The sequence below is a fragment of the Panthera onca genome, chromosome E2 (assembly GCF_046562875.1).
Source record: "Panthera onca isolate mPanOnc1 chromosome E2, mPanOnc1 haplotype 2, whole genome shotgun sequence".
Lineage (NCBI taxonomy): Eukaryota > Metazoa > Chordata > Mammalia > Carnivora > Felidae > Panthera > Panthera onca.
The window spans coordinates 56,715,934-56,732,589 of NC_138353.1; the positions used below are offsets into that span (position 1 = coordinate 56,715,934).

Consider the following 16,656-nt stretch of genomic DNA (forward strand, 5'->3'; position numbering starts at 1 on the left):
TCCGAGGGGCTTTAATGGGACATCAGTTACCACTGTGTGACTAAGAAAGAAAGGGGTCCTCTCTCTGGTACCCACAGATCACAAGGTGCCCTGTATATCCCCAACAAGAAAGCCCCTTCCCCAAAGCCCACTATCCACCCTCTGATCTCAGCAGGCTCTTTGATGCTGTCCTTCATCCTTTGTACCTAGAGGAGGCTTCTCTTTTTAAAGAGCACAGTGAGCTCTTGGCTGGATTTTCTTTTGGACTCTGCTCTACTTGGCATCAGGCCCTGCAAACTCCCGCCAAACACTCACTAACCGTGGTGGAACTCTCACTCGTGTTAAGGAGAGACTGAAATAGATGTGTGTTTGGAGGCTTACAAGCTGAGTGTGATTCCACCACCGCGGATACCAACAAGGCCACCGACAACTGCATTTCCTGCCCTGTCTTGTGTTTTAAGAATGGGTTCCAAAATCTACAAGTCTGGGAGCCACCAGGCCACAGAGAAATAGAAATGAGGTGGGCAGAACAACAGATGTGGCTAGAAGGGAGAGCAGGGGCTGTTGGTGAGGGCTCTGCCTGTTACCCTAAAGCAGTTGGTTTTTGAACAAGTGAATGACACGCCTAAGTGGATAATCTAGAAAGTTCACTCAGCAGCTGATGCAAAGAATCGATTGGAGGACTGAGCTTGGAAGCAAAGAGGTTACTGCAGTGGCCCCGGTGAGAAGTGACATGGGCTGTAGGCGCGGGGGGGCCAGACAGAAGGAATGAATTCAGGAGTCCAATTTGTCGTTATGTTCTCCTGTCCATTAGACTGTAAACTCCATGAGGCACCATCGGGTCTGTCTGGCTCATTCTGTTAGCCCCGTGCCTAGGACAGGACCTGGCACATACCAGGTAGTTCATAAACACCCTGTTGAATAGATGAGTGATCAAGGACTTAGGAAGGAGGGACAGGGTGGGGACTAAGACGGTTAGGAAAGCCCCGTTTGGCGCATCCATGAAAAGCTCTGCAGCAGGCAGCTGTAAAGCTAGGTCCCGAGCTCCGGACAGAGGAGGGCTGCGGCCGTGGGAGTCACCTGTATAATCAGACCCTGGCAACGAACTGAGAGCGCCTAGGCAGGAGGTAAGACCAAGGCTACCCTGCCAGTGAATTACCACGCAGGTTCCGTTGGCTCCTCCCCAGACGTGATGGACCAGGAATCCGCAAGTGTAGCGCCTGCACGTAGCAGAGCAGGGGAGACGCAGGCAGCAGAGCAGGTGGGGCAAGAGGACAGCGGCAGGGGAGGTGACTTTGGGTGGCGAAGGGACGAGGCACGCCCGCGTCTCCGCCCCGCCGGGACCTTTGGTAACACTTGGCTCCGCGCCGCCACCCCCCCCCCCGCCCTCCGATTGGCCACCGTCCCGCCCGCGCCCCCAGCTTCGGCCAATGGGGACGGCGCGCGCCGGAAGCCGGAAGCCCCGCGGCGCCGGCGTCCTCAAGTAGCTGCCGTGCGGCGCCATGAGAGGCTTCTGGACCGCGCTGACGGCGCGGCGTCTCTTCCCCCTGCGGCTTCCTCCGCGGCCGCCGGGACCCCGGCTGTCGAGCGGGCCGGCGGCGGCGGAGGCGGGCGCCCTGGAGCGGGCCATGGACGAGCTGCTGCGCCGCGCAGTGCCCGCCACGCCGGCCTACGAGCTGCGCGAGAAGACGCCGGCGCCGGCCGAGGGCCAGTGCGCGGACTTCGTGAGCTTCTACGGCGGCCTGGCCGAGGCGGCCGAGCGCGCCGAGCTGCTGAGCCGCCTGGCGCGGGGCTTCGGCGTGGACCACGGCCAGGTGGCCGAGCAGAGCGCCGGCGTGCTCCAGCTGCGCCAGCAGCCGCGGGAGGCGGCCGTGCTGCTGCAGGCCGAGGACCGGCTGCGCTACGCGCTGGTGCCGCGCTACCGCGGCCTCTTCCACCACATCAGCAAGCTGGACGGCGGCGTGCGCTTCCTGGTGCGGCTGCGGGCCGACCTGCTCGAGGCGCAGGCGCTCAAGCTGGTGGAGGGGCCGCACGTCCGGGTAAGGCCTGGCCCCGGGCCGCCCCCACGCCTTGCACCAGGTCCTCGATCTTGATGGCCCTCCCCGGAGAGTCCTCACCTGCCCCTGCAGCCCCAAACACTCCACCTCCCCCAGCCCGAAGCCGCGCACACTTTGCCCAGAGTTACAGCCCCCTGAACCCCTGCCCCGTCCCCTTCCTTCCCAGGCTTTCTGAATCCCTGCCTGGTTCCAGTGTTGACCGTGTAGTGTTTACTAGAAACTCAGCACCGCCTGCCTTTAACGTGACTGTCACTCCTCCTTCCTGGTTAGTGTGCTCCACGAAGTCTCTTCTTTTACTCTTTTAGCTGGGAGTTTCCTGTATGTGGTATACTTGAACCAGTACTAAACTGAGCACCACGTAGCCTCCAAAAACCCAGGTGGTGTCGGCACACGTTAGCTGCACACTCATTCTGTGTGTAAGCCTCGTCTATAAGAAACCCTTTGGAACGCACAAAGATGATGTCTCTGGGCTCTGCCGCCTGGCTGGGCAGGACGTTTCACTTTCCTGAGTTCAGCCCTGAAATGTGATGATTCCAAGTTGAGTACTTGAGTAATCAGGTGCGTAGCACGGTGGGCTCATGTTGGATGCAAGTAAATACCGTAGGATTTAAATAACGACACGAAAGATCTCCGATAGGCGAATATAGTGCTCTTATACTATCGGTATTAAATACGAAAGGACCACTAACCTGCCCTTTTAGTGAACAACGACCAAAAAATGATGTAAATGTTGCAAGAAGCGTCTGATGTTCAGAACTTTTTAAGGTGCGGTTGGCTTTAAAAAATTGAGCAGTTGATCGGTTATGTCCTAATTCACTTAGAACTCTAACACTGGCACAGTAATTTTCATGTTCATTGCCTTATTCTTACGTGGGTTAAGGAGGCAGACACTGAGGTGGGGAAACTTGACCAAGAACTTAGAGCAAATAGATACGTCTCCGATCACCTACGCACATCTTAAGTCTGGGGTTCTTCGTAGTAGGCTTTATAACCACGTCCTGCTGCGGGAGTTACAGTGTTCGCGAAAGACTTTATGTGCGAAAGATCGTGTATCGTTAAGGATGGGGTTCGTTTCAGTGATAATAGTGCTGTGATTTGATTACTCATGATGGCTGCTTAACTGATAATGCCAAGATCTGAATTGATCATGATTCTGGCTCAAGCCCGGTCTGAATGGCCGAGGCTGTGTTCGACACACCGTGTACATTCCCATCTGCTTGGGTCTAGTCTTCAATCCAAGCATACTTTATTTTTTTCTTGAAGCAGGGACCAGTGCTCCATGGTGGTTTTTCTGAAACTTGATTCTTACTGCCTAGGAGACTGAAGAGTTGGGTAGAATGTCGCCTGTCCCAGAATGAAATCATTTACCTGTCTGTCCATCCATCTGTGTGACTTGTGACCACTGGACCTGGTCTTGGCACTAAGGTCACTCGGTCCAGAAGCTTCCACTCTAGTACGGGAAGAGTTAGCAGCAGTCACGGTGGATGGTAGGTGCTTCTCATGCACTTGCTCGTTTGCCAGCAAGCCATAGGGACCTGTTGTACAGAGGAAATGATTAAAGCTTGTCAAAGTCAAGTGCAGTGCCCAGGGTGCAGAGCCGGAACTCGAGCCCCGTCCTCATGACTCCCGAATTGTGTACTTGGTCGGTACACGTCGATACACGAGAATACATTAGTATTCTCTGGTTGCGACTGCATTTGCTCTTTCCAAGAGTAAACGTACAAACTTCCGTCTAGTCACTAACCTCAGTGCTCGTCTTTCTCTGACACCACAAGTCGGTCTTTACTCCCTTGAAGGCCGGAAGGACCAACATTTAATGTCTCTCTTCCGGCATTTTTGGTTTACGCCAAACCACCCTGGACATTGCCAGCCGTACCGTCCATTTCTCGCCCCCTCCACAGAACCTCTCTGCGGCCACACCGGCTCTTTGACGGAAAGTTCCTGAACACACATTCCTGCGCCATTCTTGCCTGGGAAGCCCGTTAGAGTAGGAGCTGCTCATCACTGAGCCTTTCCAACACTCCAGTGCAAGGTGGCCTTACCTGGTCTGGCGGTTCACAGGCTACGTTATTATTTGTGCACCTCACCTGCATTTTGTACCTTAACCACAGAATGTAGCATCTGAGATGGATTACTCCGCCAACCCTCCCCCACCCCAACTAGATAATCAGCCCCTTGAAGACCGGGAGCCTTGTCTTCAACGTCTAGCATAGCAAAACGCTGGATGATGCATGAGACGAGACTCCCAGGTCCCCCGCCACAAGAGCAGGTCAGCACATACTGCTCCCAACTGTCTTGACATCAGACCATTCCACACAGAGCCTTGAGCCTGGAGGGAAGCCCAGAGGGCTCGGAAGGTTTCTGCACAGCCAACGGAGGCGTTGTGTCAGACACTTGGACTGCCGATTTCAGGGTGTTGGCCCCAGTGATTTCTCAGGTCCCATCCGGTTCTGAGTCCTCCGATTCTGTGAGCTGTTACTGAATGTGTCCATGCCTTTGCTCTCCCCCACACAAGAAAAGGTGGCTGTCGTGCAGGCTGGAAGGTGGCAGCTGGAAGCTGTGACGTTGAGACTTGTTTGGGGGAGAGGGGCGTGCTCCGGGGAGAGCCCAAGCTGGCAGCGACACCGGGCCCTCCGGGGTTCAGGCTTCCTTTGTTTTTTCAACCAAGGCTGTGCACACGCAGAAGAAACATTGCATACCCACAGGCAGAAAGTCATGTGGAGTAAAGATCTTTCTTGAACAAAGGATGACGACTGTAGCCTGACCTCTGCCTCCGCGTGTGGTCTGGACACACTGGCTACAAGACGCCTCTTCCAGGTGCTGAGTCACTCCTCTTGCCTTTCTCTGCCTGAAAATTCTGGCCTTGTATCTAGTGCATGTCACCGTTAGTGCTGAATCCATGGGTTTCCTTCTCCCGTGTCCCACATAGTCACGTAACAGTTTTCTCAACCCCTGTCACTTAAGTCGTTCAGAGAATCATTTTTTCTGTCCCTAGAAAATGTCGCTGGGATCCGGCCTTGTACTCTATCGCCAGAATCACTTAATGTGTGTACCGCGCTTTGACTCCCGTTTCTCCTCCCACATTCTGGATTTTGCATCCAAGCTGATGAGGCGACGCAGCTAGAACTTTCTGCTTTTAGGAATACACTGTCAGAAAGTACTGGAAGTTTGGCACGCGAAGCTTTAAGGCAGGAGTCTCGGGCGCCAGGGGCCTGGGGTGCCCCGTGATGCTGGGGGAGCAGGGAACTTGCTCCCCCAGTGCCTCAGATCGCGGCACCCTTCACCGTGGGCACACAGCACCTCAGCACAGCTGTGCTGCTCCCCGGCACCTGCTGACTTCCGGACACGCTAGAGGAAGTCACGTGAACACGCTCCAGTTGCCGTGCGGGCTGCTACGGACTCAGCCCCGAGCGTTTACCCCGGGATGTGTGTCTGCCACACGCTCTTGGGTGCTGAGTCCCGTAGGACGCCGTGGCATTTTCAGGAGAGCCGGCTAGTGTGAGGCCCACGGCCGTGCACTGGGTACAGTCATGGTTTCTGGTGGTTTTAGCCCCTTGGCCGTGCGCCGACGTGAGAGGTTGCGCCGGCGGCTGCTACGCTCCAGGTCAGCCTGCTTCTCTTCCAGGAAATGCTGTGAGGGTTGTTCAGCTTTGCTAAAAATAAGGTTTACAGACGAGGGCACGGTTTGTCCGGCTCTTGGTCTCTGCCCGGGGGTTGTGATTACCGGACGTCAGGCTGTGAGGATCAGCGCACGCCTGCTGTGTGTGTGGTCTAGACGCTTTTTGATTTTCTCCGGAGGCGTCTCCGAAGGCCTCTTGGGGTTGAAGAGTGCAGTTTCTCAGGGAGAAAGTCCCCCGTGAGGCTGAGTTGAGTCCATATTCTAGAAGGTCCGAGCACTGTCCGGCAGTTTGGGGACACCAGAGGGAAGTTGGCATTTAGAAAACCGAAGGGTTTCCTGATGGCGGTTTGAGCAGAGAAATTCCAGTGGGGTGAAAGGTGTGCAGGCCTTGACGGTGGGGAGGGGGCTAAACTCGTGCCGGACGGGCCAGCGTCCCCACCGTTGCGATGTCGGGCCACACGGGACACCTTGTCGTCCGGCCTCTTTTAGTGACACGTCCTGCTTTTCAATGAACACAGAGGTCCTTGTTGGCTCTCCTAAATTCTGTGCTTAGCTAAACTAAAAAGGACCTTATTTGTAGTTCATCAAGGCTGCCCCAGTCCCCTGGGGTGGTGTGGGGAGTGGGGAGCCTCTATCAGTTGGAATCAGACCTAAAATGTCTTCGCTGTGGCCCTGTGACCCTGTCCTGTGCTTCGGGCCCGCTTGCCCAGCTCAGGGCTTCCGAGCAGTGAAAACCAGCTTTTCTCCACATTCCAGACATCGGGAGATCTTGATAGCCAAAAACTCCAGAAGAGAGGGTGGGGGACCGCTTTTTCTCTGCCAGAAGGGGAGGCTGGCTGGCCTTCCGCTCAGTGTCCTCCAAGATAACAGGCGTTGGCGGGTCCGGAAGACTGAGCCCACGCTGACTGGCATCCCCGGCAGTTGTGAGTGGGAGTCTTGGATCGAACACCTGACAACTGATGGCTGAATTGATGAGCGAGAAGCCTAGGCAGTTTCTCTCCCTCCTGCTGTCGGTGATCCCACAGCCTTCGGGCCGCTGGTGCCTTCCAGCAGGGACAGCTGCGGCCGGTGGGCGCTGAGCCTGGGGACGTGTGCCCTTTCACCTAGATTCCCAGCTCTCATGTAGCAGTGTCACATTTCATAGCCGTCGGTAGCCCGAAATAGAACGAAGAGACCTTGGAGGGCGAGCTCTCATCAGCCAAGCCATTTCTTTCGTAATTAATCCTGAATCGATGCCGAAGCCAGGCATGTCCCGCACTCTCCTGTTAGGGATGCGCTGGAGATGCCCGCACATCCTCCGTGGAGTTCGGCCGATCCGGTCCCAACCGTCCAGTGTGGAGGTTCCCAGTCCGGCGTCTGTGAGCCTCCGGGGATGATCCATAGATGAGTTTCACAGGCATCCACGATTCCCAGGAAACTGGGTGCAAAAATTGAGGAATGTGTGTGCATTTTTCTGGGGAGCACGTCCGTGGTTTTTAGCAAGCACTCGAGCACGCGAGGACCCCGGGAAGTTTAAGAACCGCTGTGATCCAGTGCGGTGAATACAGTTGTATGAGCAGCCGTCTGTATGCCTGGCCCTTGGCCTCTCTTGGCCTCCCTTCCTGCCCCTTCATCCTCTCCACTCTCTAGTCTGTCTCCCCTTTTTCGTTTGACATCAGTCTGTTAACCGTCCTCCACGTGGGAGAGCCCGCTGAATGCCTGTGGACCCAGTGGTGTGACGTCAAAGCCACCTCTGCCCTCACCGAGCGTGGAGCTGAGGGAGGGAGACCGGGTTATGGAATTCAGAGTTAAAGAGAATCGCAAAGGGCATCTGGTCCAACCATTAAATCCTTAGAACGGCTCCGCCAAATCCTTGTAAACCCTGCCCTTGGTCCCCGCTCGTGGTGATGTTCACTCTCCCCGGATAGCATCTCTGGTCAACCCTGGCTATTCCAGACTTCTCCTTTACATTAAATTCGGTCCAAGTCTATCTGTCCGTGACTCCCCCTTGTTGGTCCTAAATTTACCTCCCTCTTCGCCCCCATGGGATCCCACAGAACAAATCGGTGGCTGGTTCTGTGCCCCAGGCCTTAAATATTTAAAGAGGGATCTTACTTCATTCTGAAAGCTTTTCAGAGCCACCAACCCTTTATTTTACTTACTTCAAGCTTATCCTCCAGTGACACAGTTGTGAGTCATTTCATTTATCAGGGAATAAAATGTGAACATTTTTACAGCTTTTGCGGTGGTAGCTCTCTGTCAATTCTGTACTGGATATACTGAGATGTATGTTATTATTCAGTAACATTCAGTGTATCTGTTAGTATGTAGTTCATCTGTGAATAACAGAGACCCGAAATAATGGTGGTTTGAATAAGACAGAAGTCTGTCTCTAATGTAAAAGTCTGGAGGTAGACACCCCAGGGCTGATTCTGTTCTGTGATGCCCTCAGTTGACCTAGACTTCCGTCTGTTGTTCTCCCCAAAAAACCTTCCTCCCCACAGTTACCTCATGGCCCAGGATGGCTGCTCCAGCTCTAGCCATCACATCACCTTCCAGGCTGCGGTGAGAGGAACAAAGAAAAGATGAGCAAAGGGCATGTTCCTGCCATGTTTACTTCTGCTTACATCTGTTTGGCCAGGACTCGCTCTTTTGACTGCCCCTGGCTGCAGTGTGATCTTGAACCTGGACAGCCATGTGCCTGCCTAAAGCATAAGACTTTTGTTGATTTGGAAGGAAAGGAAACAGCTGTTGAGGAACAACCAGCCGTGTCTGGGGCCCCGGCATCCTCTCGCTCGAGCCGTCAGGAAGCCTATTGTGGTGGTTACATGTTCAGTGCGGTCACAGTGGGCTACACCGAGCTGGGTCTGCCCCTGCGCCCTCGCCTTGCCCTGGGTGCCTCCGGTTCCATTCTTGCTTGAAAGGTTTCTGGGCGCACGTGTCTTGGGTGGTAAAGTTGGCTCCTCACTTCCAGAAGTAGATTAGGTGTAATCAGTGAAGTGAACTTAGAATAATTTCATCACATCTAAAGCCACCGATTGCCGGACACACTCTATTCTATGTCCCACTAAGGTAGAAAAAAACGCTACGAGTGAAGCGGCGACCCCGCCATCGTTTGCAAGATGAATCCCGACTTCAGAGACGTTATGATAGGAAAACGCGCACCTTTGAGTTGACGGATATGGTGCCCGGACCCCCAGTGCTTGCCCCTCTCAGGAAACAAGAGACGTTTGGGCACGTCCCAGAATGTTCCCGAGAGGGGGATGTCCTGATCCCTGCGCCCCCCGTGTTAGCGTTCCCTTCATGGCACACCAGCCGTCGCTCTGTCGACTTCACGAGTTCCGGTCGCGTTCACTGTGGTGCGTGAGCTGGAACACGCCGTCCGATCGGGCAGCTTCGCTCAGATCGAAAGCTCCCGCTGAGGTCTTACTGACGGGGGTGGCCGGGCGGGGCGAGAGCCAGGTGCCGGCCACCTGGGTGGGGTGAGTCCCGCGGAGCTGTCACCGAGGAAGCCGTTGGGAGAAGCGCCCCGCGGTCTGCTTTCACGTCCCTCTTGCCTGCTTGATCCCCCCGTGTCGGCTGGTGGTGGCACAGAGGCGGGCTGGCCGGCCTGTCCCCAGAAGCCAGCACCCTGTGTTCTCCCTTTCAGGAGATGAACGGAGTGCTGAAGGGCATGCTCTCAGAGTGGTTCTCTTCGGGGTTCCTGAGCCTGGAACGGGTCACCTGGCACTCGCCGTGTGAGGTCCTGCAGAAAATCAGCGAGTAAGTATTCAAGTTGTCACTTTTCCTGAACGGGAGCTGAAAGCCGGCCTCTGTCCGCGAGCGCTGTGGCCCAGGCACAACGTGTGTGGCCCGTGGTCAAGTGCACGGCCCGCCTCTCCCCACACCCCTTCTCAGAGACGCAGGGTCCCGCTGGGCCGACTCCTGGCGTTAGTGACCCCAACGGCATCTGCCTCCCGTAGTTGTGACAGCACCTCCCTGGCGTGAGTCTCTGGATGGGCTGTGTGGGGCGTGGTCCCCGCGTGCCCAGGACACGGCGAAGCCCGAGCGGTCCCCACGGACAGGAGCCGCTCTTCCCTCGCGGGTCTTGGTGCCCGTGCCGTCTTACAGACACTGAGGCTCGCGAAAGGTTGCGCTTTGAAGCGTGACAAACCCGAGGGGCTCCCATTTGACACGTTGCAAACAGCGCGTGGCTGACGAGGCCGCTGGACAACCCGGGCTGCGTGTTTGCAGCACGGACTTCACGCCGCAGACTCGGAGGAGAGACCGGCCGGGAGGTGCAAGCATCCTCAGGTTACCCGTGTCAGGATCTGCTTCCGGGGCCTGCAAACTAGCCTTAAGGCCAGGTGTTAAGAAGTGGGGGGCAGTCTGTGGGTCCGAGGGTCGTTAGCTGCTCTTCCCCTCAGCCAGCGCTGTTTCACATTAAAACGGGTTTCTTTGAATTTTCCTGGCAGGTCTGTTGAAGCTGCATGCGAAGGACGGATGGACTGTAGTGAGGACTGGGCCTCACTGAGCGAGCCGCCGAGGCTCCCTTGGCAGTACGCACAGGAATCGGCAGTGGTGGCGTGCCTTGCGAGCTGTCCCCCGGGCTTACTTCTCTCTGCCTTTCCCCCAGGTCTGAGGCCGTGCATCCTGTGAAAAACTGGATGGATATGAAACGACGCGTCGGGCCTTACAGGCGGTGTTACTTCTTTTCTCACTGCGCGAGCCCCGAGGAGCCCTTGGTTGTGCTGCACGTGGCGCTGACCAACGAGATCTCCAGCAACATCCAGGTACCCGCGGCCGGCCGGCTCAGGGCCGCGTCGCAGAGTCCCTGACGCTGTTTTAAACGTGGTTGTGTCCCCCCCCACTTGTGAAGTAGATTGCCCCAGGCATCTGTGGAGTTTTGAATCGGCTAGAGAAAGTCTCCCAGTCTGTGGCTACAGAGTGTAGACACGTCGTGTATAGACAGTTCCAGAACAAGGATGGCACTCCTCTGGGGACATCGACCTGCAGCTAAGACGTGGCTAAGGAAGGAAGGGTGCACCTTTCAACACTTTAGTGGTCGTTAAGGGGCCCCGGGGCCGGGTTTCAAGACCCGTGACTAAAACACTGAAAATCAGACCGTGCGGCATGCCTGACGTGGGCCCAGAGCTCGGCCCGGGGAGCCGAGGAGACGGGACCCTGTTTGGCAGGCGCTGCCTGCTCTGGGGTGGACGGGAAGGTGCAGATCCTTCCTGCCGGGGCTGGAGAATAACCAGTGCGGGGGCTGGGAGCAGGGGCCTGACCACGGGGAGGGTGAAGCAGGCGAGGGAGCGGAGACCCGGGGGCACTTGGGGCTTGTCAGAGCGCGAGGCACGGTGGGCTGCGGCTCTGGGTCCGGGATGGCCGGTCCGGAAGCTGGAAAGATGATACCCGATCCCAGGATGGGCATCCAGGCAGCCTTTCACGGTATCAGAAGGTGGAGAGACCAAGCAGGGCCAGCGGGCGGGTGTTCTTGACCTCCACGGAGAAAGTCCCTCGTGAATTTTGCGTCTGCGGGACCCGCACGCGCTGGAAGCTGCCGCAGCCTCTCTGAGGGCAGTTTGGCGATGTCTGTCGACATAGAAGACGTGCGTTGTGTGCGACCTACAATCTCCACCCTGGGGAGTTCTCCCCACGTGATGCTCAGACCTGGGAGCGTGGACGGTTGCTCACTGTCCGGGTCTTGAACGGCCGGAAGTTCAGGCTCCAGACCGGCATGTTCAGTGTGCGCTTAAGCATATAGGGATCGCGCGTTTGCTGGGTGCCCGTCAGCTCATGAGCCATGTCCCCGCGTCCTTGCTCGTGCCACCCTGGGCATTCAGCGTTTCTCCTGTTATTCTTGTCCTCGTGGACGCGAGGAGACTGAGGCTTAGGGTAACTTGGGAGATCTGCCCACTATCCCAGTACCAGTAAGGGTGAGACCGGGGTTTTCCACCCCAGCGCTCAGGGCGTGGGAGAATGGGGCGCGTGGGCGCGGGGAGAGAGCGCGTGCGCAGGGGGTGTCTGTGTGTGTGTGTGTGTGTGTGTGTGTGTGTGTGCGTGCGTGCATGTGTGTGTGTGTGTTGAAGTGTGCACGCACCTACGCCAATGGGACAGACTGGAAGGTGTTCACCGGAAGGTTAACAGCAGGACTTGGTTTGGGAATAACTTGTGATTTCTTCCTCACGCGTACACGTTTTGCCTCGTTGACATCATGCAGTCTCTTGTGTAACCAAAGAAAGATTCGTTTGTGTTTTGAAAACTTGAAAAAAAAGGCTTGCTGGAACATTTTGAGCAAGGAACACAAGGTAACCTGCAGCATTCCAGAAAGACAGCAGAGGCGACCTCACACGGTGAAGAGTAGGCATGAGGCAGAGGTACATTCTGACCCAGGTGGCACCGAGCTGTCAGAGCGCGGCCCCGGGGGGTGTCCCTGGCCCTTTGTCCCCATCCACCCCGCCTTCCTACAGCAGCGGCGTTCTTAGCTCTTCAGAAGCCACAGGAAAGACCCCTTGAGCATCTCCAGGGGGTGAAAGCTCGAGGATGTCGTCCCCCGGGGGACACGCGCAGACCCGCACATTCCACACACAATTTCACAAAGCTCGTGGACTCCCAGACCTCGTGGAGGGAACACCCCCGCTGCCAGAATCGGGTGTCGCTGATGGAAGTTAGCAGCTTAAATGCGTTCTGGGAAGCAAGCTAGTGCACCTGCCTCGAAGCAAACTGGAGGTCCCCGCCTGCCGTTCCGCTGTTGTCTGGTGACCTTCAGAGTGTTGAGGTTCAGAAAACCACACCCAGAACTCAGAGCTAATAAAGTCAGCCTTGGCTAAGGGACTTCCCAGTAGGAGTCTCTCTGCATTACTTCGTGTGCGTGTCTGTACGGATGTGTGCTTTCCCCAAGGAAAAACAAGGACGTAGCACAAAATCAAAAGGGTACGGAAAGGTGAACTTGCTGAGAGAAAGACTTTATGGGATTGCGTATGGCCTGTTGAGAAATCTGAAAGCCCAGAGTTCAGAGACAAGGAGCGAGAATGACTGCAGGGTAGAACGGTCAGGCCCACGCAGGGCAGCCACGGAGAGGGAGGCGCTGGCCTCCCAGCCGGGTCGGCGGGTTACGTCTGGTGCTGGCGGGGAGGAGATTCATCCGTCTCTGACCGCACAGAGGCCCGGAAAAGGCAAAGGGAACATGCATTGCTTGGTGAGAAGTTCGTTGCGGTAGAAACAGTGCAGGGGGAGCAAACAACCCAGGGAGGCCGTGCGTTGCCGCCTCTGGAGAGGTCCCAAACCGGAACAGGCCTTGGGTCTCGAGAGCCGAGGCCCTGAACAGGGCCGAGGTCTCCGGGCTCCCATCCTCACTGGCTTCTCCCGGCCCCAAGAGGTAGGACAGGCGTGGGAAGCGGGGGTCCAAGCCCACCATGACCACCGTGGTGTTTTCCAGGCCATAGTGAAGGAGTGTCCCCCGTCGGAGACGGAGGAGGGGAGCCAGATCTCTGCGGCCATCTTCTACTCCATCAGCCTGACGCAGCCCGGACTGCAGGGGGTAGAGCTGGGCACCTTCCTCGTCAAGCGAGTGCTCAAGGAGCTGCAGGTGGGAACGGTGTGGGGGCAGGGGGTGTCAGCCCCTGGGGACGGGGGACGAGAGGGGATCTAGAGGGAGGTAGGAGAGGTGGAAAGGGCCAGACGGCCCTTGGCACGTTCTAGGCTCCCCGAGAACACTCAGGACGGAGGCAGTGCCGAGGTTAGACCCGGCAGCTTGGGGGCAGATAGGCTGGCTGGCTTTTTTTTTTCTTTTTTTTTTTTTTTGGTAATAACTTCTGTCCGTTACCCTGGGAAAAGCCCCTCGCCATCCTACAGCAGAAACGCTCAGGTTCTGTCTGGGTCTAGCTTTTTGAAACTCTCTCCTAAGGGGCTTGAGTGAACCGCCATGGGCAGAATCTAATTAAAGGTAAAATAATTAGGTGGCTAATAATTGGCTCTGAGAGTGGTATCCTCCTATTTGCGTGGTTTCAGCAGTGTCGCTGCAGCAGAAACCCTTCCGTGGAGAACGACAGAGTGGAATTAAAACATCAGCGTGCTTTGCGTTAAATTCATAATCAATCTTAAATCTGAGAACTCAGGGTTCAGCAGGCGATCAGCTTCATTAGAATCACTCTCTGTCACTTCTTCCCTGGAGGCGATAAGGAGCCACATCTAATTAATTTAAGTTTCTTCTTTCCTTCTTCTTTGCTGAGGTGTTGATGAATGGGGTGGGGGGCGGGGGCGTATCGGTGAGAAAGGCAGAGTCGGAGGTTCACCCGCAGAGTCGATTTCTGAATCGGTCAGATTTGGCCCCTCAGCCCAGTAGCCATCCTGCTGGCTGGTCACAGCACCCCGCCGCGAGCCAGAAAGTCACCAGAGAGAATCCCAAAAAGCCGTGTCACTCTTCTGCACGAGAGTGTTCATCGCGGTTTATAAAGGCAGACATTCGAGAGGAACACGGTTAGGAGAACCCTGGTACAGTCTTATCTTTTACTCTGTTAAGTTATGTGTTTGGATTCTGAATGAAAAGGAGAAAATTGTCACAACGTAAGTTCAGAAAGCAGGGATAGAAGTTAAATGCCTCGCCCGCGTAAAAACCGGAGAAAGACGGAGTTACACTTTATCAACCCTAGAGACTAAGTTATCTCAGACTTGTGGACTATGGTAGTTTTGGGTTTTTTTTTTTTCTTCCATCATACATTAAAAAAATTCACCTGTAGTGACCATAAATTACATTTTTAATCAGAAAATGCTGGGTTTAAAAAAAAAAAAAAAAAAAAACTTGTCCTTGAGATGTCGCTGTAATTTGAACATGAACCGTCCTGTCTGCTATGGAGAAACCCCCGGTGCCTTCCCCCCCGCCTTCTGGCCCACAGTCCACACCCACTGTGGGCTAGCTCTGCAAGCGATGATTTGTTCAGTACACGGTCACCGGGTAAAATGGCAGGCCGGGCTGTGTGGCCACAGAGCAGTCCCCGGGAGGGGCACGGCAGACCAGACGCTCCGGAGATGCGGTCACAAGACTGCGTGCCCCACTTCTCAGCAGCAGCCCCTGCTCATGTCGGGCCGGGCCCCTGACTGGCCATTCTCACAGGTGGCGTGGGCAGGGCAGCCGTCGTCGAGGCTCGCCTTGGGGACTCAGGGTCTCTCTAGGGCCTGGCATATGTCAGGTTCTTCATAAGTGCCCCTCAAAAGGAGAAAATGCACCCCAGAGGGTACGTGGTAAACCGCACAGCGACATACAGCCCTTAACAGTGCGTGAATGATACGTGGAGAGGCGTTTCCGTCTCGGTGACATGCCTGCTGAGTTACGTGTGTGTGTTCTCTCCACCTTCCCTTCCCCACCAACCGTGCCCTACAGAGAGAGTTTCCTCATCTCGGGACGTTCTCAAGTCTGTCTCCTATCCCCGGCTTCACCAAGTGGCTTCTGGGGCTCCTGAACTCACAAGCAAAGGAGCACGGGAGGAGTGAACTGCTCACAGATTCCGAATGCAGAGAAATCTCGGAGATCCTAGGCGGTCCCGTTAACGAGACCCTCAAGGTCTCGCTCAGCAGCAGCGAGTGGGTGAAGTCCGAGAAGCTGGTCAGGGTGCTGCAGGCCCCCTTGATGAGGCTCTGTGCCTGGTACTTGTACGGAGAGAAGCACCGGGGCTACGCCCTGAACCCCGTGGCAAACTTCCACCTGCAGAACGGGGCGGTGCTGTGGCGCCTCAACTGGCTGGCCGACACGAGCCTCAAGGGCGTCACCGGCTCCTGCGGCCTGATGGTCAACTACCGGTACTACCTGGAGGAGACGGCCGCCAACAGCACCAGCTACCTCTGCGCCAAGAACATCAAGGCTTCCGAGCAGGTGCTCGGCCTTGTGGCCCAGTTTCACAAGAACAGCAAACTTTAAACCTGCCCTCAAGCCATGTCTCTGACTCAGAAAAGGATAATTTTCTGGACGGGTTGGGGGGGTTGGGGTGGCGGATTATGGATCAAAAGAGGCTTTTTTAGTAAAGCAGAGTTGAAGTGCGCTCTCCTGCCCAGAGCACGGCCACACCGGAAGGCTGTGTCCTAACTCCCATCGCGAGAGAGCGAAGGCGTGGTGCCTGGCGCGCGATGGGGGCTCCGGTGGACGCGGGGTGGGTGGGTGTGCTCTCCCCAGAAGAGCGGCCTGGCCCGCTGCCAGAGGGGGTGCGGTGGCACCTCCATCTTTAGAAAGGTCTAGAATCTCTGCTGGCTGTCGTCCCGCGGTGGACCGGGCAGCCTCGCGAGGACCCCGGCAGGTGGCCCGGGTGAGAGTAGATTTTCCCTCGAGCTTAGAACGTAATTCAGCCGTGGTTGTCTTAGCCGATTCTCTCCACTCGCCGCACAGGGATAGCGGGCTGTGCTCCATTTCGCTTAGATTTGGGAGCTGCTGAATGTGTGAAAATGTTCGTGACTGCACACCGTTTGCCGAGATCGCCGAGCACGCAAGGTGTGGTTGCCTGGGGCTTAAACCGGATCGGAGACGAAGATCGCGGTGCTGCAGGCTTCCAGTGATCCTCGTAGTACAGAACGGTTTTGTTCTGCGAAGCATTAAATAGGTGGTTATTTAAGACGGTGTGTGTGGTCACCTCCGAGAGCCGAGACCTCACGGGCTGGGCGGGTGCGGGTGTCCCGTGAAGGAGAGTGTGAGGACAGAGAGGCAGGGAGGGGCGGTGTCTGGGGTTGTGGGAGGGGTGCGGTGTCCGTGTGTGCGTGTCCTCACTCCTGCAGACGGGTCCCCCAGCCTTCCGTGCCCTTCATCTTCCAGACCCGACCCCCGGTCCTTGTGCGTCACCTCCCACGTGGGGCTGCTGCCTGATCATGAGCGGCGTGACGGTGGTCGCCACTAGAAAGTTCTCTCTCCCTGGATCCTGGGGGCAGCATTCTGGTGCTGCTCCACTTGGCCCCCAGCTAATCTAGTGCTTGAGCTCTGGAGCCCCACCAGGCCCGGGGTCCTCGCCCTCGAGGGGCTCGGGGAGAGTTCTTCCAGAGCTGCCTGCCTGAGACCCCAAC

General features: G+C 56.3%; 1 protein-coding gene across 1 annotated transcript; it reads left to right on the top strand.

Annotated features, from left to right (window-relative positions):
• Nucleotides 1–1,447: 1,447 nt before the first annotated feature.
• Nucleotides 1,448–16,214, top strand: MLYCD (malonyl-CoA decarboxylase). The gene is made up of 5 exons (XM_060650017.3): nucleotides 1,448–2,018; nucleotides 9,284–9,396; nucleotides 10,250–10,406; nucleotides 13,055–13,204; nucleotides 14,996–16,214. Exons 1-5 carry the CDS (start codon nucleotides 1,482–1,484, stop codon nucleotides 15,527–15,529), a joined length of 1,491 nt encoding a protein of 496 aa, XP_060506000.3. The 5' UTR covers nucleotides 1,448–1,481; the 3' UTR covers nucleotides 15,530–16,214.
• The last annotated feature ends 442 nt before the right edge of the window (nucleotides 16,215–16,656 follow it).

Bases quoted from the DNA above. Each gene is read 5' to 3' on its own strand.
- MLYCD (XM_060650017.3), top strand. From the start codon at position 1,482: ATGAGAGGCTTCTGGACCGCGCTGACGGCGCGGCGTCTCTTCCCCCTG. The intron at 9,397-10,249 runs GTAAGTATTCAA...CCTTTCCCCCAG, and splicing joins GTCCTGCAGAAAATCAGCGA to GTCTGAGGCCGTGCATCCTG. The intron at 10,407-13,054 runs GTACCCGCGGCC...GGTGTTTTCCAG, and splicing joins AGATCTCCAGCAACATCCAG to GCCATAGTGAAGGAGTGTCC.